The sequence below is a fragment of the Gorilla gorilla genome, chromosome 23 (assembly GCF_029281585.2).
Source record: "Gorilla gorilla gorilla isolate KB3781 chromosome 23, NHGRI_mGorGor1-v2.1_pri, whole genome shotgun sequence".
NCBI lineage: Eukaryota > Metazoa > Chordata > Mammalia > Primates > Hominidae > Gorilla > Gorilla gorilla.
In genome coordinates, this window is record NC_086018.1 from 43,163,342 (window position 1) to 43,188,976 (window position 25,635).

The 25,635-nt window shown below is 44.8% G+C and overlaps 1 protein-coding gene across 2 annotated transcripts; it reads left to right on the top strand.

Annotated features, from left to right (window-relative positions):
• The first annotated feature begins 100 nt into the window (after positions 1 to 100).
• Positions 101 to 25,108, top strand: NUP50 (nucleoporin 50). 2 transcript variants are annotated; one of them, XM_031005436.3, is made up of 8 exons: positions 101 to 578; positions 4,427 to 4,505; positions 9,556 to 9,639; positions 13,848 to 14,034; positions 16,196 to 16,861; positions 19,237 to 19,318; positions 21,326 to 21,444; positions 22,382 to 25,108. In XM_031005436.3, exons 2-8 carry the CDS (start codon positions 4,437 to 4,439, stop codon positions 22,582 to 22,584), a joined length of 1,410 nt encoding a protein of 469 aa, XP_030861296.1. In that variant the 5' UTR covers positions 101 to 578; positions 4,427 to 4,436; the 3' UTR covers positions 22,585 to 25,108. The 2 variants fall into 2 exon arrangements, with proteins under 2 accessions (XP_030861296.1, XP_030861297.1); XM_031005437.3 differs by lacking the exon at positions 101 to 578 and adding an exon at positions 2,113 to 2,384.
• Positions 25,109 to 25,635: the final 527 nt, after the last annotated feature.

Sequence of the window (25,635 nt, forward strand, 5' to 3'; positions counted from 1 at the left end):
GAACATCCTGGAAGACTCGTAGCCGGCCCCACGTGAGCCGACGCCCCAAACCGCGGCTGCTGGCGCCGGCTACGAGATTAAGGTCGGCGCGTACGCGCTTGCGCGAGACAGGCATTCTCAGCCCCGCGCCGGTTTTTCCAGGGAGCTGGGCGCATGCGCCGTGTAAGGGGCCCGGCCGGCGGAAGGAGGTGCTACTGCCGGAAGCGCGGGCGCGCTTGCGCAGTAGCTGAACGCGGGCGTTTCTTTCCTCCCTTTTTTTCGAATTGGTTTTGGGGGTAGATTCGAGTTACAAAATGGCCGCCCGGAGCGTGTTCGGCGCGGTTCCCCCAGCGGTCTCTGGCTGAACCGGCGCTCTCGCCTCCCTGCCGAACACAGCGTGAGGAGCCCCCCCCAGGGACATGGTGTTTGAGTCTCTGGGCTTGCCGAGCACCAAGTCCTCTGAGTTCCGCAGCGCAGCACCGGAAGCGGCCGAGCGCGCTCAGCCCGGCGACCCCTGCGGGCTCCAGACCCCTGCGCCGCTGCGCCCCGGGTTTCGCCGCACCCAAGACCCAGCGAGTGTAGCGGCGGCCGCCGAGGAGGTGAGGGGCGGCGGCGGGCGCGGGAGGGGAAGGGGCTGAGGGCGGGAGCCTGGTGCTGAGAGCCCAGGGCCGGGAGGGCGGGAGCGGGCTCGGGCCCTGGAGGGGAGTGCGAGTGCAGGGCTGGGGACTGGACCCTGGGGAGGGGGGTGCGGGTTCAGCGCCGGGGGACGGGCCCCTGGGGAGGGGTGCGGGGCCGGGGGACCAGACCCTGGGGAGGGGCTTACGGGGCTGGAGGACGGGGACCCTGGGAAGTGGGGTACAGGGTTAGAGGTCGGGACTCTAGGGAGGGAGCCTGGGTCGGGCGCGCGGGTGGGGAGCGACGGGTGGAGGGTGGGGTGGGATGACAGCGGCGACGCAGTCCCGGCTGTTTGTGAAGCGGGGCCCGGGCCTCACCGGGCTGCGGCGTCCGACTCGAGTGAGACTCTCCCCTGCGGCCCCGCCGGAAGTAGGGGGCTGGCAGGGCTGTCCTGGTGTGGTCTTCTCCGTTTCCTTCCTAGCGATTCCTCTCGAGCCTCCTCTCCCTGGCCGCCCCTCGTCTCTCTTCTCTTGGGCGCATTATCTCTCTGGCCTAGCTTCACTTTCTTACTGCGTTCCCGGGTCATTCATCACCCATTTGCTCGGTTCCATTAAGAACCAGCTTGGAGATTAGGTATTTCTGTCTCCTTAGTTGGCCCCCTTGTTGTTTTCCTCCAACAAGGCACTTCACTATTAAGTGTAGCCAAATCTGTGTTTTCGTTTTAAGCTGATGTTGACAAGTTGAGCTTTCCAAGGGCAGAGCTACACCAGATGCCAGAGACCACATAACTATATCAGGCACAAATGTTTTTTTCCAGTTTACCTAGACTTTCAGTCTCCCACCACGTTGCTTCATACCTAGAAATCATGTCTAATTTGGTTTTTTACCCACAAACGCAAACGTTTTTTAAATTCCCTTTTATTGATTGTTTGATTGAGGCTGGGTCTTGCTTTGTCACCAGGCCTCAGTGTAGTGGTAGCTCACTGCGTAGCCTGAAGCTCCTGGGCTCAAGTGATTCTCCTGCCTCAGCTTTCCAAGTAGCTGGGACCACAGTCGTGCGCCACTACGCTCGGCTAATTTTTTATTTCTATTCATCTAATCTATGTCCATCTTTATTTTCGTAAAGACCAAGTTGGTTTCCAACTCCTGGCTTCAAGAGATCCTTCCGCCTCACTTAAGTTCTTCATAACAGTAGCTAGACGTAAGACTCCAGGTGCCAGGCCTTGTTCTGAATATTTTACAGAGGGTTTTTTTTCCCCCCACTTCTAGCATAAAAGTAAAATGTATAGTCTGAAGTGTCATGCTTTGAAATAAAATAGGGATTTGGTAAAATATTTGTAAAAATCTGGTTTGTAATCCAAGTTATTCTTCTTCCATGCTACAACTTTTACGTTTTGGAGGGAAAATGATAGTTTATAGCCTTTGCTTCTAATAAAACTTGTTTCTTTAATAATTTATTAAGCCCTTCCTCTGCTCCAGGCACTGTTCTAAGCCAGTCTTTGTTTATCTTAACTTTCTTAATACTTCCTGTTCCACAGATGAAGAAACTGAGGCACAAAAATTAAATATAACTTGCCCAAGTTCTCACAGCTAGAAAATGGCAAAACTGGGATGCCAGCATCTTTTAGTATTTTTTGAAATACTTTATGCTCACTGGGGAAATACTTCCCCAGCTCACCGATCTAATGACAGACAGGACACCTGCTGTTTGAGCTGGGCACTGTTGGGGCATTTGGAGTATATCTGTAAACAAAACAAAGATCCCTGCGTTTTGGTCATATACTGATTTGGTGAGTATGTTAGGATGTGGAAGCCCCTACATTTATTTAGACTATTTTACTGCGTCACCTGTCTCTTCATTGTGGGTATGAGTTAGAAGTTACAATTTTACTATTACAGTTTTTGTGCATTCAGCTCTATCCCTTTTTTCTCCACAGCTAATTTTTTTTTCTTTTTCTTTTTCTTTTTTTTTTTGAGACGGAGTCTTGCTCTGTCACATAGGCTGGAGTGCATTGGCGCGATCTCAGCTCACTGCAACCTCCGCCTCCTGGGTTCAAGAGATTCTCCTGCCTCAGCCTCTGGAGTAGCTGGGATTACAGGTGCCACCACCACGCCCAGCTGATTTTTTAATTTTTAGTAGAGACGGGGTTTCACCATGTTGGCCAGGCTGGTCTCAAACTCCTGACCTCAAGTGATCTGCCCACCTTGGCCTCCCAAAGTGCTGGGATTACAGGCGTGAGGCACTTCGCCGGCCCCACAGTTAATTTTAAATAGCAAACGTGACCGTTGGTGACTTCTTACTTCTCCAACCCTCTGGTGGAGACATTAGTTAATGAGTAGGAAAATTGCCAAAAAGAATCCGTACAGAGACCTGGTTTCTGCACAGTAAAGAATTATGTCTATTCCTGTATTTGTTTTTGTTTGTATGACAAAGATTAATGGCAAAACTTAACCAAGTGTTTTTGGGTGGACATTAAAAAGAGAGGGTTCCCAGCGAATGGAAAGTGTATTTATTTCTCATCCTTTATATTTTAGAATCTTGGACTTTAATATCATTTGTAATCAGAAAAATAGCATAAACTTACAAAATTTAAAAATCACTAAAATGTATTAAAAGCTGACAGCCCGTATGTAATTACTCCACTGGCCATCAAATTGTAGAGGCCTTTGGAATACCAGCATTTGCATTTTACTTTTAGATACTAAAGAGTGATATGTCACCTCATATCTTAGCGACCACTTTGTGGGGTTGTAATACACTCTGTATTACACAATACACCAGAATAAGGAAGCTTACTCTGGTGTATTGTGGTGTTGAGGGCAAACAAGAGTGGGGAGAGTATCACGAAGGAGTTCAGGCAGGTTTAACAAGACCTGGCAGGTCCCCAAAACTAATCAGTAAGTTTTTGGGCGAGGTGGGTAGCAGGGGAAACGGAAAGGTTTTTTGTCCAGCTGGAGAGTTAGTGAAGAAGGCAGCACAACACTCATAGCGGAGCTCTGGGTTGTGGGTTTTTTTGTTTTGTTATGATATTAAGATCAGAAAACAAATCGTAAATTTTAAGGGATGGACAGGAGCACCCTCTTTGGTTAGGCGCCGGAATCCACTGCAGAGTTCACGCTGTTCCCCAACTCCTGCCCCTTCCACTAATGCCATTGTATTGAAGAGTTAAGCCAGTGATTTATTTTTGAAAGGTTATGAGTTCCCAGAATACTAACACATCCATGTTAATCATTTTGGACTCTAATTGTCTTGGCAATATACAATTTGAAGCAACAAAATGTTCAGTCTTGGGAACCATGTATCTCTGTTGGCTGTAGCCTAAAGAACAGTATTCGTGTTGTGAAGGCATTTCCAGCCCGTTATTCGTATTCTTACTGAAAGATACACTTCTTTAATGGGTCATCTTTAAGAGAATTTTAAATATTAAAATTATTTTCCTTATGACAAGACTTTCAGTATGTGTATGCGTAGAATAAGTTAAGGACTTTTTGATTATATATACAGTACTTCAGATTCCAGATTTTTAAAAAATCAATTGATATTTCATTTTAATTTTTCCAAATGGAGTCGGTTTAGTGTTGTTCAGGACTGCTGGTGTTCCCTAGGAATCTTCTTCTGCCTCCTGGAAAAAGCCTTTATTGATTTGTAACACTGGGAGCCTAACAGCACCAATGTAAAGTTCTCATTAAAGCAGTTTCCAGATGCTTTTTTTCCCTGATAAAAAAAACCAGAGATGTTTTTATCTCACTTCATGCTAGAGTGAATTTTTAAAATTCTTTATAAGAATTTATTCTTCCAGAAAAATAAACTCTTCTGTTTTCTATAACTTAGGTTCGAAAACATGGCCAAAAGAAGTGCCGAGAAGGAACTGACAGATAGGAATTGGGATCAAGAAGATGAAGCTGAAGAGGTAAAAAGCAGCTTCCCTAAGAATGATTTCCTGTTTCTTCTGCCTTTTACATTCATTTTGGGGTTCCTCATGAAGACTTGTGACAGAACTAAAAGACCTTTCTAAGAACATCATGAATGGGAGATGACAAGAAATTATATGACCTGTACTTAGTGTAGATATTTATTAATTACATTTCTGTGACCTCTAGTTAGTGTAGAAATGTATTAATTACATTTAGATGTGCTTTTCCACTAGTGCCTGCTCCTTAAATATTCTCCTTAGTAGAAGCACTTTTCCTCCTGAGTTTCGTATACTTGAAGCATTCTGAACCCATGTTTGCAGTAAGCCATTTTAGTCATGACTGAAGGCTGAGTTAAGTGATGTAGTCATGACTGAAGGCTGAGTTAAGTGATCTAGTCATGAACTTAGCACACTGCCCAGATGTGAAAGTGGTACACCATCACCATCTTGGTCTGTGGTACTCCGTTTCCCTAATGCTTCTTGGAGGCCTGCTTTATTTCCTTTTCTTAATGGTAGACCTGAGACCCCTAACAATTGCATTTATAGGAATAGAATTGAGATTGACCTAGTTCCTTTTCCAGCAGAATAAAAATGGTCTCCCCTGAGGAAATCTGATCATTTTTCTCTTATAAACAGTAGGACTGGGCAGCATAGAGAGATCCTGGTCTCTATAAAAAAATTTTTTTTTTTTTTTTTTTTGAGACAGAGTCTCACTCTGTCACCCAGGCTGGAGTGCGGTGGCACAACCTTGGCTCACTGCAACTTTTATCTCCCGGGTTCAAGTGATTCTCCTGCCTCAGCCTCCCAAGTAGCTGGGATTACAGGTGTACACCACCACACCCAGCTAATTTTTGTATTTTTAGTAGAGACAGGGATTCACCATGTTGGTCAGACTGGTCTCAAACTCCTGACCTCAAGTGATCCACCCGCCTTGGCCTCCCAAAGTGCTGGGATTACAGGCGAGAACCACCGCACCCAACCCCCCAAAAAATTGTTTTAATTAGCTGAACGTGGTGGCATGAGCCTATAGTCACAGCAGTTTGGGAAGCTGAGGCGGGAGGTTTGCTTGAGCCCAGGAGTTCAAGGCTGCTGTGACCTATGATTGCACCACTGCACTCCAGCCTGGGCAACAGGGTGAGACCCTGTCTAAAAAACAAAGAATAAAACACAGCTGTACTTATAGGATGTGGGCGAAGGATTACCCAGGTGCCGAGGCAAGAGACTGAAGGCACAAACTGTTTCAGTATAATACATAAAATAGTTAGAATAAGAATAGTCATAATACAAATTAGATACAGAGATGATCACGGGCATTATCAATCATTAGTATAAACATTACTAGTCATTAGCTTTTAATATTACTCTTTGTTGTACTACTAATATAACCAAGGAATAACCGGCAGATACAGGGTCAGGTGCTGAAGGGACATTGTGAGAAGTGACCTAGAAGGCAAGAGGTGAGCCAGCCCTCTGTCACGCCCGCATAAGGGCCTCTTGAGGGCTCCTTGGTCAAGTGGTAACGCCAGTGCCTGGGAAGGCACCTGTTACTTAGTAGACCGTGAAAGGGAGTCTCCTTTACTTGGAGGAGTCAGGGAACACTCTGCTCCACCACCTTCTTGTGGGAGATTGGATATTGTCCAGGCTTGCCAGTAGTCATCCAGAGGCTTGAACCCCTCCCTGTGGTGCTGTGCTTCAGTGGTCACACTCCTTGTCCACATTCATGCTCCTCCCGTAGTCCTGGTTCCTCTTTGAAGTTCTTAGTAGATAGCAGTAGAAGAAATAGTGAAAGTTTTAAAGTCTTTGATCTTTCTGATAAGTGCATAGAAGAAAATGCTGACGTACGCCGCCTTCCTTCTCTGCTTCAGCTACCTAAAAGGGAAGGACCCCTGTCCCATGATCACGTGACTTGCTTGTCCTTGTCAATCCCCTGGACGACTCATCCTCCTCACCCTGCTCCCTTGTCTTGTATGCAATAAATATCAGCACGCCCAGCCATTCGGGGCCACTGCCGGTCTCCCTGTCTTGGTGGTAGTAGTCCCCCAGGCCCAGCTGTTTTCTCTTTATCTCTTTGTCTTGTGTCTTTATTTCTTACAATCTCTGTTTCCCCCTTCGAGGAGAACACCCGCAAAGCCCAGGAGGGCTGGACTCTACAGTCGTACCTTATCAGCAGTGTGTTACCCCCAGGCCAGATGACTAAGGAAATCTGTAACCACCACTTTCAGGTTAACAGCATAGTGCTAAGTGAAAAAAGAAAAATGTTAAAACTGCAACTGTTTCCAAGCTTATTCTTAGACGGCCATCTTCCTTCTTTCGGAATCTTTCTGGTACTAGTACTTTTTTTCTCTACAAATGTATCTCCTCACATATGTTTAGGGAAACCAGAATCACAAGGATGTGAATGTTTTGACAGGGTCAAAACTGACTTGGTGCTTTTTAACTAAAATCTTTGGTTATGGGGGTTTTTGTTTTTTTGTTGTTGTTGGTTTAAGATCTTAAGCACAGTTACATTCTGGGCTATAGTAACATCTAGATTACCATGTAACTATTGCTTAGACATTAAAATATTCAGGAATGAAAGAACTCCCATTCGAACATATGCTAATGAAATGTGTGGAAAGATTACATTTAGTTAAGTACATTTAACTTGGGGCAAGTGCAGCCACATGGTCCCCTCTATGAGTTTAGGAGCCCGTTAAGTTTAATATGATCTGAAACAACTATAGGTGAGAATTTTTGCATGGGAAATATTTTATTCCGACCCTACAGGGTAAAAGAAGGGTTATAAACTAAAGCCGAAGATACTCAGCAGATTTCTGACGTGGACATCAGAAGTGTGGACATGAGTGTGCTTTGAGCGCACTGTGGAAGAACAGTGGTTGTCCAGCAAGGTCCTAGGTGCCTCCGTGGCCTTTCGTACAGTGGGCAAGTTGGGCAGGACTCATCTTAAAAATCATGTGTATGTTATAAATAACAAAATTTATTTATTTTTTTGAGACAGAGTCTTGCTCTGTTGCCCAGGCTGGAGTGCAGTGGCGCTATCTCGGCTCACTGCAACCTCCGCCTCCCAGAGGGTTCAAGTGATTCTCCTGCCTCAGCCTCCCAAGTGGCTGGGATTACAGGTGCCCACCACCATGCCCAGCTAATTTTTCATTTTTAGTAGCGACAGAGTTTCACCATGTTGGCCAGACTGGTCTCAAACTCTTGACCTTTGGCCTCCCAAAGCGCTAGTATTACAGGCGCAAGCCATTGTGCCTGGCCAAAATTTATTTATTTATTTATTTATTTATTTTTTATTTTTTATTGATCATTCTTGGGTGTTTCTCGCAGAGGGGGATTTGGCAGGGTCACAGGACAATAGTGGAGGAAGGTCAGCAGATAAACAAGTGAACAAAGTTCTCTGGTTTTCCTAGGCAGAGGACCCTGCGGCCTTCCGCAGCGTTTGTGTCCCTGGGTACTTGAGATTAGGGAGTGGTGATGACTCTTAACGAGCATGCTGCCTTCAAGCATCTGTTTAACAAAGCACATCTTGCACCGCCCTTAATCCATTCAACCCTGAGTGGATACAGCACATGTTTCAGAGAGCACAGGGTTGGGGGTAGGGTCACAGATCAACAGGATCCCAAGGCAGAAGAATTTTTCTTAGTACAGAACAAAATGAAAAGTCTCCCATGTCTACCTCTTTCTACACAGACACGGCAACCATCCGATTTCTCAATCTTTTCCCCACCTTTCCCCCCTTTCCATTCCACAAAACCGCCATTGTCATCATGGCCCGTTCTCAATGAGCTGTTGGGTACACCTCCCAGACGGGGTGGTGGCCGGGCAGAGGGGCTCCTCACTTCCCAGTAGGGGCGGCTGGGCAGAGGCGCCCCTCACCTCCCGGACAGGGCGGCTGGCCGGGCTGGGGGCTGACCCCCCCACCTCCCTCCCGACGGGGCGGCTGGCCGGGCGGGGGGCTGACCCCCCCACCTCCCTCCCGACGGGGCGGCTGGCCGGGCGGGGGGCTGACCCCCCCACCTCCCTCCCGGACGAGGTGGCTGCCGGGCGGAGACGCTCCTCACTTCCCAGACGGGGGTGGCTGCTGGGCGGAGGGGCTCCTCACTTCTCAGACGGGGCGGTTGCCAGGCAGAGGGTCTCCTCACTTCTCAGACGGGGCGGCGGGGCAGAGACGCTCCTCACATCCCGGACGGGGCGGCAGGGCAGAGGTGCTCCCCTCATCTCAGACGATGGGCGGCCGGGCAGAGACACTCCTCACTTCCCAGATGTGATGGCGGCCGGGAAGAGGCGCTCCTCACTTCCTAGATGGGATGGTGGCCGGGCAGAGACGCTCCTCACTTTCCAGACTGGGCAGCCAGGCGGAGATGCTCCTCACTTCCCAGACGGGGTGGCGGCCGGGCAGAGGCTGCAATCTCGGCACTTTGGGAGGCCAAGGCAGGCGGCTGGGAGGTGGTTGTAGCGAGCCGAGATCATGCCACTGCACTCCAGCCTGGGCGCCATTGAGCACTGAGTTAACGAGACTCCGTCTGCAATCCCAGCACCTCGGGAGGCCGAGGCTGGCGGATCACTCGCGGTTAGGAGCTGGAGACCAGCCCGGCCGACACAGCGAAACCCCGTCTCCACCAAAAAAATACGAAAACCAGTCAGGTGTGGCGGCGCGCGCCTGCAATCGCAGGCACTCGGCAGGCCGAGGCAGGAGAATCAGGCAGGGAGGTTGCAGTGAGCTGAGATGGCAGCAGTACCGTCCAGCTTCGGCTCGGCATCAGAGGGAGACCGTGGAAAGAGAGGGAGAGGGAGACCGTGGGGAGAGGGAGAGGGGGAGGGGGAGGGGGAGAGCGAGAGCGAGAGGGGGAGAGCGAGAGCGAGAGCTGGAGAGCGAGAGCGAGAGCCAGAGGGAGAGCGAGAGCCAGAGCCAGAGCCAGAGCCAAAATTTATTTTTGAGAGGCTGGGCACAGTGGCTCAGTTCTAGCTTGTTGTTGTTGTTGTTGTTGAGCATTTTGTCATCTGTTTGGCTTTATCTTACTGCTGCTTAATTTGTATTGTATTGCAGATGGGAACATTCTCCGTGGCCAGTGAGGAAGTCTTGAAGAATAGAGCCATAAAGAAAGCAAAGCGCAGCAATGTTGGATTCGAAGTGAGTGCCCCCTTACAGCTCTTGCTATTAAATACTCATTTGATTTCTGGGTTGCACAGCAATCCCTCCGCTGGGAGCAATGATATCAACAAATGCTTTCTTAAAATACTTATTCTTTGATGTAGGTCATGGGAGATAGAAAAAAATAAGAAACGTCAGGTCTGGACCTTAAAGAGAGCTTATCCGGTTGAGGAAATAAGATAAATATAGACAAATTCAAGTTGAGTGACAATCTGGAGAAGAAAAACGAGCAAAGCAATACAGAGGTGGGCGAAGTGGCATCAGATTGGAGGAAGAAAGGAAAACGCAAGGATCTTCTGAGAGTCTTGTCTGCTCCCTGCGATCGAGGCCTTGGTAGGGGGAGCCCTTTCACTATCCTAGAGGCATTTTAGGTGTGGATTTTTTGCTACTATAGTATATTAAAATGATTAATTCCTGTGCTAAGAAGGATGGAAGATGAGTTGTAACTCCTGAATTGAAATAATGTGCTGATTATTAAGCAGTCACTCCGCATCTAAGAGCTCGTCCCCAGTACATCCTCTCCCTTCAGATACATTCTAGACCCAGGAGAGTGTGGTCTTGGTGGCCTGGACATCTGGTGTTAGGCAGGAGATGCCGCTTTGAATATCCTGGGTGGCAGCTTTGAAATAAACCTACCCTACCTCACGTTTTGCAGTGTTTAAAACATCAAGAATAGACTATATTCTTGGGTGTCTCTAATCTGGAAATCCAAAATGCTCCAAGATCTGAAGCTTTTTGAGCACCAACGTGATGCTCCAAGGAAATAGTCATTGGAGGATCTCAAATGGTCAGGTTAGAGGTGCCGCGCCAGTAAGCATAATGCAGACTTCCTGGGAGCGGAAATACTTCCTTTCCTGAGCGTTCTCCTTAAGGGACATGCAAGCTTATTTCCCTTATTTCCAAAAAAAAGGATAGGAAAGGTGTATCATTCACACTTTGAGAAGCAATGAAAAGAAATTATTACAAAAATATTCATTACATTGCCAAAGTTTTGATCATAAAATGTATTAAAGTTTGAAAACATGTAAGGAAGGGAGCCAGGTAGGTTGCAGTGGTGGGGAGGCAGTCAGTAAGACGTTTACAACAGCCAGTCACTCAGAGCGTCTCATAAATGGTGGTATGTGTTAATGGGAAAACAATTCAAATTATAAAAATAAAGTATTCGCAATTTTCCTAAAATATATTACTGTATATACCAATATAGTGTAATTCGAGGCAGAGATACGTAATCCTACATGAAATCGATTCTCAGGTGGTTCTGGGTAGTCTTGAACGTCTTCAGGATGCCATGGCTAATGTCATAAGTGTGTGCTCTTTCTCTGCTTCATTGCATGCTTCAGATGCATGAGAGGAGCTTCATTTCCTGACATTGTAAAAGCTCTTTCATGTAGAATTCAGGTTAACGGGTTGCACTGCCAAGAAAGGAAGTAGGTACAGAGGAAGCATATCTCAGATCCAAGCTAGAGATTAGGTCTTGTGTTTTGTAATTAATTAATTATATTTTGCTTAAAAATTGTATTTCTTATTTGACAAAAATTATATACTTATTGTGTACAACACGGTCTTATTTTCAGATGCATAATACATTTCCACCTGCCTGTTGTACAGTAAACCTCTTGAACTTCAGGTGTTTTTTTTTTTTTTTTGTCTGGTCTGATTTTATGAATTGCCTTGACTGGTGACTAGGTGGTAGACGTAGGTGTTGAGCTGAGTGATATTTGATGGCTCTTTCACTGGGAAGATACATGGGGGGAGGGACAGTTTAATTCAGGAGGAAATGGTTGGTCTTGGAAATGCTGTATTTGGAAGGCCTTGGTACACTCAAGTGGAGTGCCCTAGAAGACCACTAGGTATACAACAGGAATTATGGCAAGGATGGGCACAGCTCCGGGAGCTTTCGTCATGTGGGGGATTGAGGCCATGGGAGTGGGCGAGAGGAGGCATGCAGGTGGAGGGTCCTACGAGGAGTGAGAAACAAAGCTCACTGCAGAAGCCAAGGGAAGCCATTCTGAAGGAGGGGCAGTCACCTGTGCAACCGAAGGAAGTTCAAGAGGTAGAAACAGTACAGACCATAATCTACAACTTAAGCTGAAGGGATGAGGGAAGGAGAGGGCAGGAGCCCTTGGGCAACTAAGGGAAATTAAATGTAGGTGGATAATAGAAATCCACAGATAATTTTAGCTGTAACTCTTAGCCTGAAGTTTTCATATTATATTAGGACAATTAAATGTCATGTCACCCACCAGAATGCTGAAATGTGGCTTTTCCTAAATAGTGGATTCAGTAGATCTGCTAAGCACTGGAGATGTATTGGTGAGTAAAAAAGACCAAAATTATCTTGCCCTATGGAAGAGAACAAATACATAGTATTAATTTTTCCTCTGTAAGTGCCATGGGGAAGAGTAAAACCAATGAGGGAAATTGAGGGATGTGGGGCTGTGTCAGTGCCCGTGGAGGAGCCCACATGGGTATTTTCCCTTTTTTTTTTTTTTTTTTTTAGACAGGGTCTTTGTCGCCCAGGCTGGAGTGCAGTGGCACAATCTTGACTCTCTGCAACCACCGCCTCCTGAGCTGAAGCAATCCTCCTGCCTCAGCCTCCTGAGTAGCTGGGGCTACAGGCATGCGCCACCACACCCAGCTAATTTTTGCATTTTTGTAGAGAGGGGGTCTCACTCTGTTGCCCAGGATGGTTTCAAACTCCTGGGCTCAAGTGACCTGAATGTCTCGGCCTCCCAAAGTACTGGTATTATAGGCATGAGCCACCACAACTGGCCCCTTGATGAATATCTTAATCAACTTTTACTCTCATTTTTCTGAATATCTTTTTTTTGTTTAACTTGTGGTTCTTGAATTTTTGTTGTGATTCTAGAGCCAATTTACTATCAGCAATTTCTAAAATCCCTACAAGTGACTTTTAAATTTGTGCAAAATCGGAGGCTCTGAAAAGCCACTTAATGGCTTTACAGTTTGTCCATGAATCATTGTTTTAAAATGACAGCTATCAGTGTGGTGTGTTTGGAATTTTAAATGATGAAAAATCAAATGTAGAGCAACAGAATCTAAGCTTTGTTTATTATGTGCATTAAAACTCATACAAGTTACAATTTTCCATTCTTTGCCTCATTTTATTGCCGTAAATATATCAGTGGTCAGTAAACATCTGAAATTCTGTAGATGAGATTGAAACTTTGGTTTTGGGAAAACATGCAGTAATATTTAGGCTAACTGGCCCATTTAGTAAATGAAGGGGTTCCAGTTTAATTTTTTTTTTTTTCTGGTGAAATCATGGTTATAATTCACTCATGTGGAAACTTAAGATTTGTGAACTGTCTCTTAGATGTTCGGTCTAAGAAGCAGATCACTTCCTATAATGTAATCACTTCTTTGAACAACAACAAAAAAGGGCTTCTAAAAATTGTGGTGAGTTTATTTAGCAAAGCACTATAAACCGAGGAACCTTTCTCCAAAAGTTCCAGGGGCAGAGAGGAGCTTTAGAATTCATACGGAATGCCACACGTTTCCAGAGCATCTTAGGTTAGAGATGTGAGCAGGCTAGCACAAAGGGAAAAGGCCTACTAGAAAAACCTTGTTAAAACAATCGAGTTTAAGGAAGCAGTGAGGAAAAGGAGAGTAAGAAGTTGTCCCGGGTTGTTCAGCTAACAGGAACATGTAGATTTGAGACTCGATCATCTAAGTTTTTGTAGGCTGAAAGCAGTTGCAAGCTACAGATGTTAAGAAATTAGGCAAATGGATATTTTTAGTTAACCTACCTTGATGTTTTTATCATTTCTTTAGGCAGTAAATGGTCTTTGAGTAGTACATGAAGTATCTTTCATTTGGGATTTAGTTTTATTGAGCCACTTCAGTAATTCTGAGGCTGGGTGGTGGGTACATAGGTTTATTGCATTAGTCTTTCTTACCTTTTATGTCCTAAAAATACACATAATATATTTTTTAAATGTCCTTCCTGCCTGTTTCAGGAAAGCAGCTTTGGGTTGCAAAGCTGTTCTTATGAATAAAATCTTCCCATCTCATTTCTTATTTCTGCTTGTGCCAGCAGTTTGCCTTATAACGCTGACTGCATGTGGAGTCTAGGTGCTGTTTAGCCAAGATGCTATTGTCACTCGCTTGCTTTTTGGTCATAGAAAGTACACTTACCTAATGTGTGCTCCTCCTTCATATTTCAGTCTGACACTGGAGGAGCCTTTAAAGGTTTTAAAGGTTTGGTGGTACCTTCTGGAGGAGGACGCTTATCTGGATTTGGTAGTGGCGCTGGAGGGAAGCCTTTGGAAGGACTGTCGAATGGAAACAACATAACCAGTGCCCCTCCCTTCGCCAGTGCAAAGGCAGCGGCAGATCCCAAGGTAGCCTTTGGTAAGTAGCTCCCATCCCCCAGCCGCCTGTGTAAGTATAATCTATGGAAAATAGCTTTGCAAAGATGTTTTTCTTATAGCTACCCTGTGTCTTGGAACTATGTGAGCAAAACCAGGGTAATAATGAAAGAGATGGAACTTAGGGAGGTGTTGGTTATTTACAGAGTAAGTGGGTAGAGCACAGGCTTTTGATCCAAAACATCTCAGTTTTGTTCTCAGCTCTGCCGGTTACCAGTCGTGTGACCCTGGCCTCTAAGCCTCAGAATGTTCAATTTTGAAAGGAGAATGACCCTCAGAATTGACCTAGAGTCAAAAGAGAAAAGAAAATGCTATGTAGACAGACCCTTTGTGTGCCAAGGGCTTTCTGTGTGCCTCGCACCAAACTGGCTACTGGGAACTCAGATGAGGTTCTCCGTGGCCAGGGTGCCTCCCACGCTAGGTTTGTTTGGGTATGGGATGTGTTGATTGCCTGATCCTGTTTTGAGGGAGTCAGTCAAAAACTCTTGGAATTAGCAACAGAGAATAGGATCATGGGTTAAAAGCTTGGAAATGATCCTGACTGGTTGGGTTGTATTTAGCTGATTATTCTGAGAGTGTATACTGTTTGATTTTAATTTGGCAGAATGTTTAGTGTGATGTAAAATAAGTGCTCTCTGTTAAGTTTTGTTGTTGTTGTTGTTTTTTCTAAGTTGGAGTCTTGCTCTGTCACCAGGATGGAATGCAGTGGCGCGACCTCTGCTCACTGCAGCCTCCGCCTCTGGGTTTAAGCGATTCTCCTGCCTCAGCCTCCCGAGTAGCTGGGACTACAGGCATGCACCACCATGCCCAGCTAATTTTTGTAATTTTAGTAGAGACGGGGTTTCACCATGTTGGCCAGGATGGTCTTGATCTCTTGACCTTGTGATCCACCTGCCTTGGCCTCCCAAAGTGCTGGGATTACATCCGCGAGCCACTGTGCCCGGCCTCTGTTAAGATTTTTAACTACAGCCATCCCCTAGTATCCTGGGGATTGGTTTCAGCACCCCCTTGGATGTTCAAGTCCCATAGTCAGACCAGCATAACTCTTAGATAGGAAAAGTGAGTGTTCGTATCCACTGGTTTCTCATCCCCAGAGTACTGCATTGAGACAGGGTCTTGCTCTGTCACCTAGGCTGGAGTGTATTGGTGTGGTCTTGGCTCGCTGCAGCCACAACCTCCCGAGCTCAAGTGATCCTCCCCCATCAGCCTCCCCAGTAGCTGGGATTATAGGTACACACCACCACACTCAGCTAATTTTTACATTTTTTGTAGAGATGGGGTTTTGCCATGTTGCCCAGGCTGGTCTCAAACTCCTGAGCTCAAGCGATTTGCCCACCTCAGCCTCCCAAAGTGTTGGGATTACATGCATGAGCCACCGCACCTGGCTGAGGACTGCATTTCACAGGTGTAGAACCTGCAGGTACAGAGGGGCGACTGTACTTTAATACTGTTCATCCCAACAACCTTGGGGATTAAGTGTTAATGCTGACCTGCTGTTCTAACAGTGCTGTTTGAAATAGGCATCCTTTTGTCTACTGCCACACCACCCTCGACGCGCCCGATCACATCTCAGATAGGCGTCCTTTTGAAGGAAAAGATTATTTTTAAAATGTGTAGAGCAAGCATATGGTGGTTAGTGTTCTTGTATAAACTTTGACTTGATCTTTATTCATCGGCTTTACTGATAACTGGTTACTAAATTCTACTCCTTGAACACATACTTTTTGAGCGGTCACAAAAATAGGGCACAGTAGGTCGGGCGCAGTGGCTCACGCTTGTAATCCCAGCACTTTGGGAGGCTGAGGCGGGCGGATCATGAGGTCAGGAGTTCAAGACCAGCCTGGCCAACATGACGAAACCCCATCTCTACTAAAATACAAAAATTAGCTGGGTGTGGTGGCGGGTGCCCGTAATCCCACCTACTCGGGAGGTTGAGGCAGGAGAATCGCTTGAACCTGGGAGGCAGAGGTTGCAGTGAGCCAAGATCGTGCCACGGCACTCCACCCTGGGTGACAGAGCAAGACTGTCTTGGTGTGGGGGGAGATACAGTAAAAGCAGAAAGTATGAAGGCAGAGTGGCAAAAAAATCTAGATGATTTAATCAAATTAGGCTAAATGAATGGTTTAATTATTAACTTTCTATAGGTTCTCTTGCTGCAAATGGCCCTACCACCTTGGTTGATAAAGTTTCAAATCCCAAAACTAATGGGGACAGTCAGCAGCCCTCCTCCTCTGGCCTTGCTTCCAGTAAAGCTTGTGTCGGAAATGCCTATCACAAGCAGTTGGCCGCCTTGAACTGCTCCGTGCGGGATTGGATAGTGAAGCACGTGAATACAAACCCCCTCTGTGATCTGACACCTATCTTTAAAGACTATGAGAAATATTTAGCAAACATTGAACAGCAACACGGGAACAGTGGCAGGAATTCTGAAAGTGAATCTAACAAAGTGGAGGCTGAAACACAGTCTCCTTCCCTTTTTGGCTCAACAAAATTACAGCAAGAGTCAACGTTTTTGTTTCATGGCAACAAAACTGAAGATACACCTGACAAGAAGGTGGAGGTGGCATCTGAAAAGAAAACGGACCCATCATCATCACTAGGAGCGACAAGTGCCTCATTTAATTTCGGCAAGAAAGTTGATAGCTCTGTTTTGGGCTCATTAAGCTCTGTCCCCCTGACTGGATTTTCTTTCTCCCCTGGAAACTCCAGTTTATTTGGCAAAGATACTACCCAGAGTAAACCAGTCTCTTCACCACTTCCCACTAAACCATTGGAGGGCCAAGCGGAAGGTGACAGTGGTGAATGCAAAGGTAAGTACCAGCTCTGTCGTTGAGTCGAGGTTTGCATAAGATTCGTGTTTCTTGGGAAACCCAGAGACTTTGATTCCAAATATGGGTCTGGATTCACATTGAGACGTTGTTCTCTCCATGTGTGATCTCAGACAGAGCTAATCAGCTTCTCTGAGTTTCAGATTCCTGCTTTATAAAAGAGTAAGACTTTTGTAGGGTTGTTTATAAGGATTAAAAATAAAATGAATTTGAAAACACCTGACTTTGAAAAGTCTCAAACACACATGGCTTAGCATATAAAAAACAAGTGAATTAAAGACGTTTTTTGAAAATTATGTTTTTGGAAAAGTTCATCATGAATGTCCCCTGAATTGATTTGTACTTAGGAGATCTCACTGTAAATAAAGTCATGTGGCAAAACAGTACTTGACTATACAGTAAAAATGCAGACTTTTCATAGCCATAGAGAAGAAATCAACATTGTTTTCCTCCTGTGGGTTTGGAGGCGCCTCCTTTCCAGAGGGTGGCAGTGGTGTCTAAGTGATGTTTCCTGTGTGTATCGTCAGTGCCCCAGACAAGGCACAAGGTCTGGGCCCTCCAGACCTCTGTTGTTAGCTTAAAAAGTGGGGTGATGTCATAATGCTGCTTCCTCACATGGTGGTTGTGAACAAATGATGTCTGTGAAGACACCTACTTGTAAGCAGTTGAAAGTGAGGCCAGGTGAGGTGGCCCACACCTGTAATCCCAGCACTTTGGGAGGCCAAAGTGGAAGGCTCACCTGAGGCCAGGAGTTTGAGACCAGCCTGGGCAACATAGCAAGACCCCATCTCTACAAAAATTTTTAAAAATTAGCCAGGCCAGGTGGTGGGCGCCTGTAGTCACAGCTACTCTAGAGGCTGAGGTGGGAGTATCTTGAGCTCAGAAGTTCAAGGTTGCCATGAGCCGTGGTTGCATCACTGCACTGCAGCCTGGGCAGCACAGACCTTGCCTCAACAAAAGAAAAAGTGTACTTCTCAGACATAAGAACATACTGATCCTTGAGGAAGAAAACTGCATTTGCCAATTTGCCTCTGAAATATTACGGTTTTCTAGCAGGAGGCTAGACTTCCATTACTGTTTTGCCTTGCCCTGCTTTCAAGTATATCCTCAGGCACGGGCCCTCTGGACACAGGGTGAAATAAGGGTCTCCCCTTTTCTTTCTTCTCTGCCTCCCATAAATAAAACAAATGGGGAGACTTTCCTGAGGCAGGCACTGGGGATTTGAATCGAGTCCCAGTGGAGGCAGGACGCCCCCTCAGTGAGCGCCTGTTCCTTGTCCCTTGGTTATCACAGTTTAAGCATCAGAAGACTCGGGAGATTGGAGTGATAAGACGGACAGTCGTGTGACCTAATCATCTGAGCATCACAGTTGTTTTTCTTAGAATTGCTTTTTGGCGAGTTTTTATGCAACTGCCGTTCTCTTTAAGAGGATCCTTTTATATATGCGTGTTTTTTAATTTTTTGAGACGGTCTCATTCTGTCACCCAGGCTAGTAGTGCAGTGACGCAATGATAGCTCACTACAGCCTCTACCTCCTGGGGTGAAGCGATCCTCCCACTTCAGTCTGCCAAGTAGCTGGGTCCACAGGCACGTACCACCACACCTGGTTAACTTTTTTATTTTTTGTAGAGATCGGGGGTGTCTCACCATGTTGACCAGACTGGTGTCAAACTCCTGGGCTCAAGCGATCTTCCTGCCTTGGCCCTGCAGCGTGCTGGGATTACAGGCGTGAGCCACTGTACACAGCCTAATACATGTGTTTAAATAGTGTCTTGTTTAAATAATGGCCTAGGTCTCCCGTGTTTGGGAGACCCCGTTAGTGGGGATACCTTTGGTACCAGAGCAGTGACCCATGTGGCAATTCAGACAAAGCTTAAATTACTTACACTGGGGCTTTGGAATGATTTCTCTGACAACTTGCCCCCTGTAAAAAAAAATATTTTTGTATCTTTGGCTATTACTGATACTTGTAGATATAGTCACAGAAATATTCAGGGGTGAAGGTGTTAAAAACTCATCCGAGATGTAATTTTCCAGTGGGTAGTTTCAATATAGAGTGTTGATTTTTTTTCTGTCATAAGCATGGAGATTTTTCCATTTTAAGGTTTTCTATATATTGGAAGTTATTTTAGAATTAAGAGGTATGTTCCCATTAAAAAGGATTCTTATTTTTCACAAAATAGTTAAAATCCTGCAGGTACTCCCTTCTGGCATCCCCCCCATTAAGTGTGCATTTTAGTCTGTCAGTTTACATGGAGTGCTCCGGTGGAGGTTTAGGGTGTTACATAACAAAACTTCAGTCACTTCTTTAAGCTCTGGATTGGAATCTTACTGAATTATTGTCATTTTTATAAAAGGTGGAGATGAAGAAGAGAATGATGAGCCACCCAAAGTAGTAGTTACCGAAGTAAAAGAAGAAGATGCTTTTTACTCCAAAAAGTAAGAATCCCCACAACCTGCTGGCGCATGTGTTTTGTAGGCATGGTGGCTTCAGGCTGGAGAATGTCCTCACGGCACTTGACTGAGCTTCCAGTCTCGGGGTCAAGCTTTGCCTGCTCTCAAGTGGAACAGGAAAGAATTCTTGGCCAGTTTATTTAAAAATCCTGTTCTAGAAATGTCCTGGTGGGCAGGTCTCACTCTTTTCTGTCACTTTAGCTCTTTTAAAGTGCTTTAGAGACAGGATCTTCCATGATCTTCCCAACCCCATCCCATCCCATTCCATCCCATCTTCTCTCCCTGTGTCTTTCTCCCTCCCCTTCCTCCTCCCCAACAAAGAAATCGCAGTCAGTCACTGATTTCAGGTTTGGCTTCAGGAGGCATCTCTCATCCCTTCCTGGAGACTTGGTTGGCCTTTCTGGATTTTCTCATAGTCAAAAAGTTAAGCACAGTAACCGTCCCTTCCTGTTTAGGACCTATAAAAACTTTCATCTTCCTTTCAATTAAATGAGATTAGTTTTTACAAAGATATTTGCTGAAAAAACATTTGTGCCATTTCAGAAGCTTTCAAAGACGTGTTTTTGTAATGCAAAAATTTCAGAATAATGAGCCAACAGTTTTCCATTAACAGGTCACCACATCCTGTGGGATTCCCAGGTGTTAGTTTCAAGAACTTTTAAAAGAGGCCAACAATTTCTTCTGTGTTTAAATTTCATTACTCACATGACATAAAGGAGTGACCCAACTTTAAGATTTTTTTTTTTTTTTAATTAGAATCAAATGAGGCCAGACATGGTGGCTCATGCCTGTAATCCCAGCACTTTGGGAGGCTGAGACAGGCAGATCACCTGAGGTCAGGAGTTCCAGACAAACCTGGCCAACATGGTGAAATCCTGTCTCTACTAAAAATATGAAAATTAGCCGAATGTGGTGGCGCACGCCTGTAATCCCAGCTGTTTGGGAGGCTGAGGCATGAGAATTGCTTGAACCCTGAGAAGCAGAGGTTGCAGTGAGCCAAGATCATGCCACTGCACTCCAGCCTGGGCCACAGAGTAAGACTCTGTCTCAAAAGAAATACATAAATCAATACATGAGCCGTGGTTTTGTGTTAATAACCTCAGGAGATGCGTAGCACAGGAGGCTGGGAAGAGACTTGATTACTCTGTTCTTAGTTAGACCCTACCCAAGAATGTTTTCCAAATTTATTTCAAAATGTTGTGCAATCAAAAACTGAAGGAGCCTTGAGGGTTTTTGTTTTTTTGAGACGGAGTCTCTTTCTGTCACCCAGGCTGGAGTGCAGTGGCGCGATCTCGGCTCACTGCAAGCTCCGCCTCCCGGGTTCACGCCATTCTCCTGCCTCAGCCTCCCGAGTAGCTGGGACTACAGGCGCCCGCCACCACACCTGGCTAACTTTTTGAATTTTTAGTACAGACGGGGTTTCACCATGTTAGCCAGGATGGTCTCGATCTCCTGACCTCGTGATCTGCCCGCCTCGGCCTCCCAAAGTGCTGGGATTACAGGCGTGAGCCATGGCACCTGGTCGAGGAGAATTTTTAAAATAAGAAATAGGCCACAAAAAAAAAAAAGGAGGGAGAGGTGGGTGAGATAGGACAGGGTCTTTGTCCTTTATTTGTGCCTGTCTTTAGAGGACCAGATCAGCGATCTTGAGCTCAGGGCCGAAGGAGCAGAACGGGGGGGTGGGGGAGGGAGGTGTTGAGCCCTGATTTTGACTGACTTGAGAACACAGTTTCAGAAAGTGTTATAAAAAGTTTCATGGGGCCCACTGTTTACTTTGAAAAAATGGGGAGGAGTTTTAAAATCTCTAAGCAGATTTTCTTATTCTGGTTTTTGCTCAGGCTCTGTTTGGATCAATTACAGATTTATCCTGCAGCTTCCTGTACTCTCATTTAATAGAGATTTTCCACACAAGTGTGAAGAGTGGTTGTTAGAAAACTGTGTGACTTGATTAGTCCTTGAATGCGTGATGGTACCTATTGTTTTTCTCCATAGGTGTAAACTGTTTTACAAGAAAGACAATGAGTTTAAAGAGAAAGGCATAGGTACTCTGCATTTAAAACCCACAGCAAATCAGAAGACACAGCTTTTGGTGCGGGCAGACACCAATTTAGGTGGGTACCTTTTTTCAGTTGGCACAAAATCATCATCACATAGTATATAAAAGCCTTTACCCTGCTGACTCAAGGTTATTAATATGTTTTTAAACGAGCGCATTCAGGCCAAATTCATCCTGTATTTACTTATTTATAGTTTTGAGTCCCAGGATAATAGTGTGTAAGGAAACATAAACGTGTTAGAAGCTGTAAACAAAATGATTTTTCATTTTCCTTTGTGTTAGAAATGTGACTAAGAAGCTAGAGATTGGACCATTTAATGAACACCCAAGGGAAATTAACCTTTTAAAGGAATCCTTTTTATATAGCAAGTAATCACGAAGTGATCGCTGTCCATCCTCAGTTTTAACCTGAAAAGAGTCCACTGCAAGGATCCTAGTGCCCGGAGGAGGAGGAAGACGGGGCAGGCCTGCGGTGGAGCGGGCAGTAGTGGTAGAGAACGGGGGGCTGTGTTGCAGAAACTCCAGGGAGGCGTTTTTCTTTCCCGTGGGCTTGACTAGTGAGTAATAACATTATGGTCGTGTCACTTTTGCCCAGGGAGCTGTGCCGGCCTCTGTGACAGAGGTGTCCTTTGTTCGTGTGGCCCAGTGAAGACACTGGGTTGTGCCACCGTGTTCTTCCTTCAGTGCAAAAACGGACAGTGTTGAGAGGGCTGACGGTTCTGAGCGAGGCTGCTGGCTCTGAGAGAAACGCTGTGTGGGTGCAGAGACCCGGGCTGGAGGGAGGACGGAAGGCCACTCCTCACAGTGAGGGCAAGTCCTCCCCGAGGCCTTCCAGTTCTCAGGGAACCAGTCCTGATTTTGTGCTGTTCCTGTTGGCTCCCCGTGTTAGATCTATTAAGTTATTTCAGCGTTTAATGTTTAGCATATTACAGACTCCTTTGGTGGAGCTATAGCTTCTATAATTTTGATGGGTTTTGTTTGTTTGAATGCAGGCAACATATTGCTGAATGTTCTGATTCCACCCAATATGCCATGTACGCGAACAGGGAAGAATAACGTTCTTATCGTGTGTGTTCCAAATCCACCAATTGACGAGAAGAATGCCACCATGCCAGTCACCATGTTGATTCGGGTAAAAACCAGTGAGGATGCAGACGAGTTGCACAAAATTTTACTGGAGAAAAAGGATGCCTGAACACGCAAAGTCGGCTGCAGAATTATTGCCAAGTTGCTGCTGCTTCCACCACCCCTTAAAGTTAGTCAGTTTTTCTTCTCTTCTTTGACATTCTAAGAACTTATAGATAACTTAAAACTTTTGTGAGGAAGATTAATGTGGCCAATAAAACCTTTAAATGTTAAGTGTCAAGAAACCGCACTCTCCCTTCTTAAGAACTGCCTAAAGTGTAAAATACATTTGAATGCAATTTTTGGAAGATTTTTTAATGTTCGTTTATTAAACTAACCCTAAGTGATTTCTTCAAGGACTGCAATCAGGGTATCAATTTGCTTTCCCAAAGGCTCTTCCAACCCGTGGGTTTTGGGGTCCACCGCCACCACCAGAGAGGCTTTTGAACAGGTGCCTGGCTGTGTTCAGAAGGAAGCTGGCCTGTGTGCTTCTCTCCGGTGGGCTCAGCCGACGTGTGAGACTTGTTCTGTTACCAAATGAACCGTGCTGCCACGCTGTGACAGGCGTTTGTCCTCTGCTTTATTTTTATTTTGAAGCTCAAATGTGAGTACTAAGTGTTCACCTCAGCGTTCGAATCATTGGCCTGTAACCCTGTGGGCTGCTTCACGAGAATTCAGGACCTGCATTTTCATTCTAAAAAGAAATGAACAGCTTGTGAAGGAGTTTTTTGGCTTCGTAGTTTCTATTCATGAGGTAGTGTTACTTCTTTATCCCCCTAAAGACAAAATTAAGATAAAGGGATGGATTGCCAGGAATGGGTTTAAAAGCACAAATTTGGTAGCTTACCATCTACACCATGGAGAGTGAACCCTTAACGAAATGAAAGTCAGATGAGACCATCCTAGAAAAAGAAGATGCTCATAGGCATTTGTACCATGATCAACCCCACACACGTGAAAACCATGACCAAGTGACGTGCCTGGGAGCTTTGACACACGAGCCATGTGAATTCACTAGGAAACATGTAATAAGGTAATGGAAGAGAAAATCGTGTGTAAATTTTGCCTTTAACTTTAGACAGCAGTATATTATACATTTGATATCTGAAATATCTTTACTTTTTTAAGAGTAAGATTCCATATGTCTGTCTGGAAGGTAGCCATGGTTATGCACACGAATATCCCTGTCACTTCTCCAGAGCTGTCAGGTAACTAACACGAGCATTCTTTGAAGACTCTGGGCACATGAATGATACACAGAATTGAATGTTTAAATTTCCACTTTGATTCCTCATGAATCATTTGAGACTAGTACCAGCTGATCTTGTGTAGAGGCTCAGGGTCAGTGCCCAAGGGCTCACGCGTGTGTGTTCTGATCTTCAGTGCGTAGCGCATTCTCATTTAGAAAAGAGTAGTCAGAATAATTGTGGACGGTACAGTGGCTTTTTAAAACTACAGTCTTTAGGTGTAAGGTTTGGCGCCGGGAGCAATTTTATGATCAAATATGATGAACTCCTAAGTAACTGAGGTGTGATTGGGCCAATGTTGGCATGAGGTTCTTGCTCTACTTCCAGTGTTTTGATTCCACTGGGAGAATTTGGCCTAGTGTGTGGCTTTGGATGAATCCGTGTAGAGGGAGGTGAGCTTGTCCTGTTAGAGATGCTGTCAGACATGGCGATAGTGGGCACCTAGGGAGGAAGTGGCCGTTAGTTTTACACTGACTTTCTAGAATGGAGAATGCACGTGGGTTCTGTTGCGGGTGATTTATAGTAAGTAAGTGGTTGATGCTGTTAATACTGGCTCTGCCCGATTGATGTTAAGTTTATTCAGCTTTTCAAAAGATGAAGAACTAAGGGGAACAAATTTAAGTTTGTTGCAACTTAGCCACACATGCTTCCCTGGTACCAGCCGGAATCAGCAGCTCACAGGCATCTTTAGGACACTTCAGTGTATATGACACAGTACTTTGTTAGCGTCTGCGTGTGTATGGAAAGTTTACAAAAAATGGCATGAAAAGATCATGATTGGATTTTCTTTTAAACCTGCCCTTCTGTAAAAAATAGTTTATATATTTTTAAATTAGTGGGTATGTGTGGCTTCCTTTTTTCCTAACATTCCCAGCAAATTTTTGCTGCTAAGACTATCACTGTTAAAGTGAAAATTACAGGGAAAAATGTGATGAATATACCGTAACTCAAAATGTGATATTTTCTTAAAATCACTCTTTTATGCTTTAGGAACTGGTTGGTCTTCACTTTGATTATTAGTGTAAAGAGCCTGAGTATACGTGGATTTCATTGTAAAATTTAACTCCTTGTCTTTTACTTGGGGCACGTGGCCCCTGGAGGGCTTACCTACTTTCCCCACTATGTTAACAGGTAATTCTGATTTATGCGTTTAGTTTGACTTATTTTTAAAAAAATATTAGAAGTTATGCTTTAAAATGTTTAATGTGGACTGAAATTTTCATCTTTTGTTTGAGAATCTATGAAGTGTATCATATACGTGGCCTAAAGCAAGGTGTGTATTTTGTTATTCTGAAATTGTTTTGCATCTGGACAAATAGTAAATATCCCAGTGGCCTTTTTTTTTTTAAACCTGTGTATCCATCTCATCCTTTTGCGCATTCCTAGTAAGCAAAAAAATTTGTTATGCCATCTTCATTATTCAGATTACAGACTGAAAAAATATGGCCAGTTTTTAAAGAAGTTTATATTATGTTTTCCATGGAAGGACAAGTCTGACTGTTCATAGGCTGATTTTCTTTAAGAGGATTATTCTGTTTTACAATTTCAATTCTAGATCACATTTTATATATGCTGCATGCCAAAAAAAAAAAAAGAAAAAAAGAAAAGAAAAAACTACCTTTTCTGGTGTGGAAGGGAAGAAAAACTAATATTCTACCTTACTAGTAGAGTTCAAAACAAGTTTTCACTGAGAGCCTTTTCAGTAAAAGTTAAACAAGTTTGTTTTTTGAGCATTTGTCAGTTATTCTATTTCAGAAGAATCAAAATTCAAGCACGATACATTTTGAAGGCTTTGCAAACTCCTAAACCCCTGATGAGTCCTCTTGTTCTGGAAGTGGGAATTTGAGTTGATACTGATTTGTCCCGTAGTATGG

What these genes read in the sequence shown, in the direction of transcription:
- NUP50 (XM_031005436.3), top strand. Translation starts at nt 4,437, where the DNA reads ATGGCCAAAAGAAGTGCCGAGAAGGAACTGACAGATAGGAATTGGGAT. An exon ending in AAGAAGATGAAGCTGAAGAG is followed by an intron (nt 4,506 to 9,555) that starts GTAAAAAGCAGC and finishes ATTGTATTGCAG; the next exon opens with ATGGGAACATTCTCCGTGGC. An exon ending in GCGGGCAGACACCAATTTAG is followed by an intron (nt 21,445 to 22,381) that starts GTGGGTACCTTT and finishes GTTTGAATGCAG; the next exon opens with GCAACATATTGCTGAATGTT.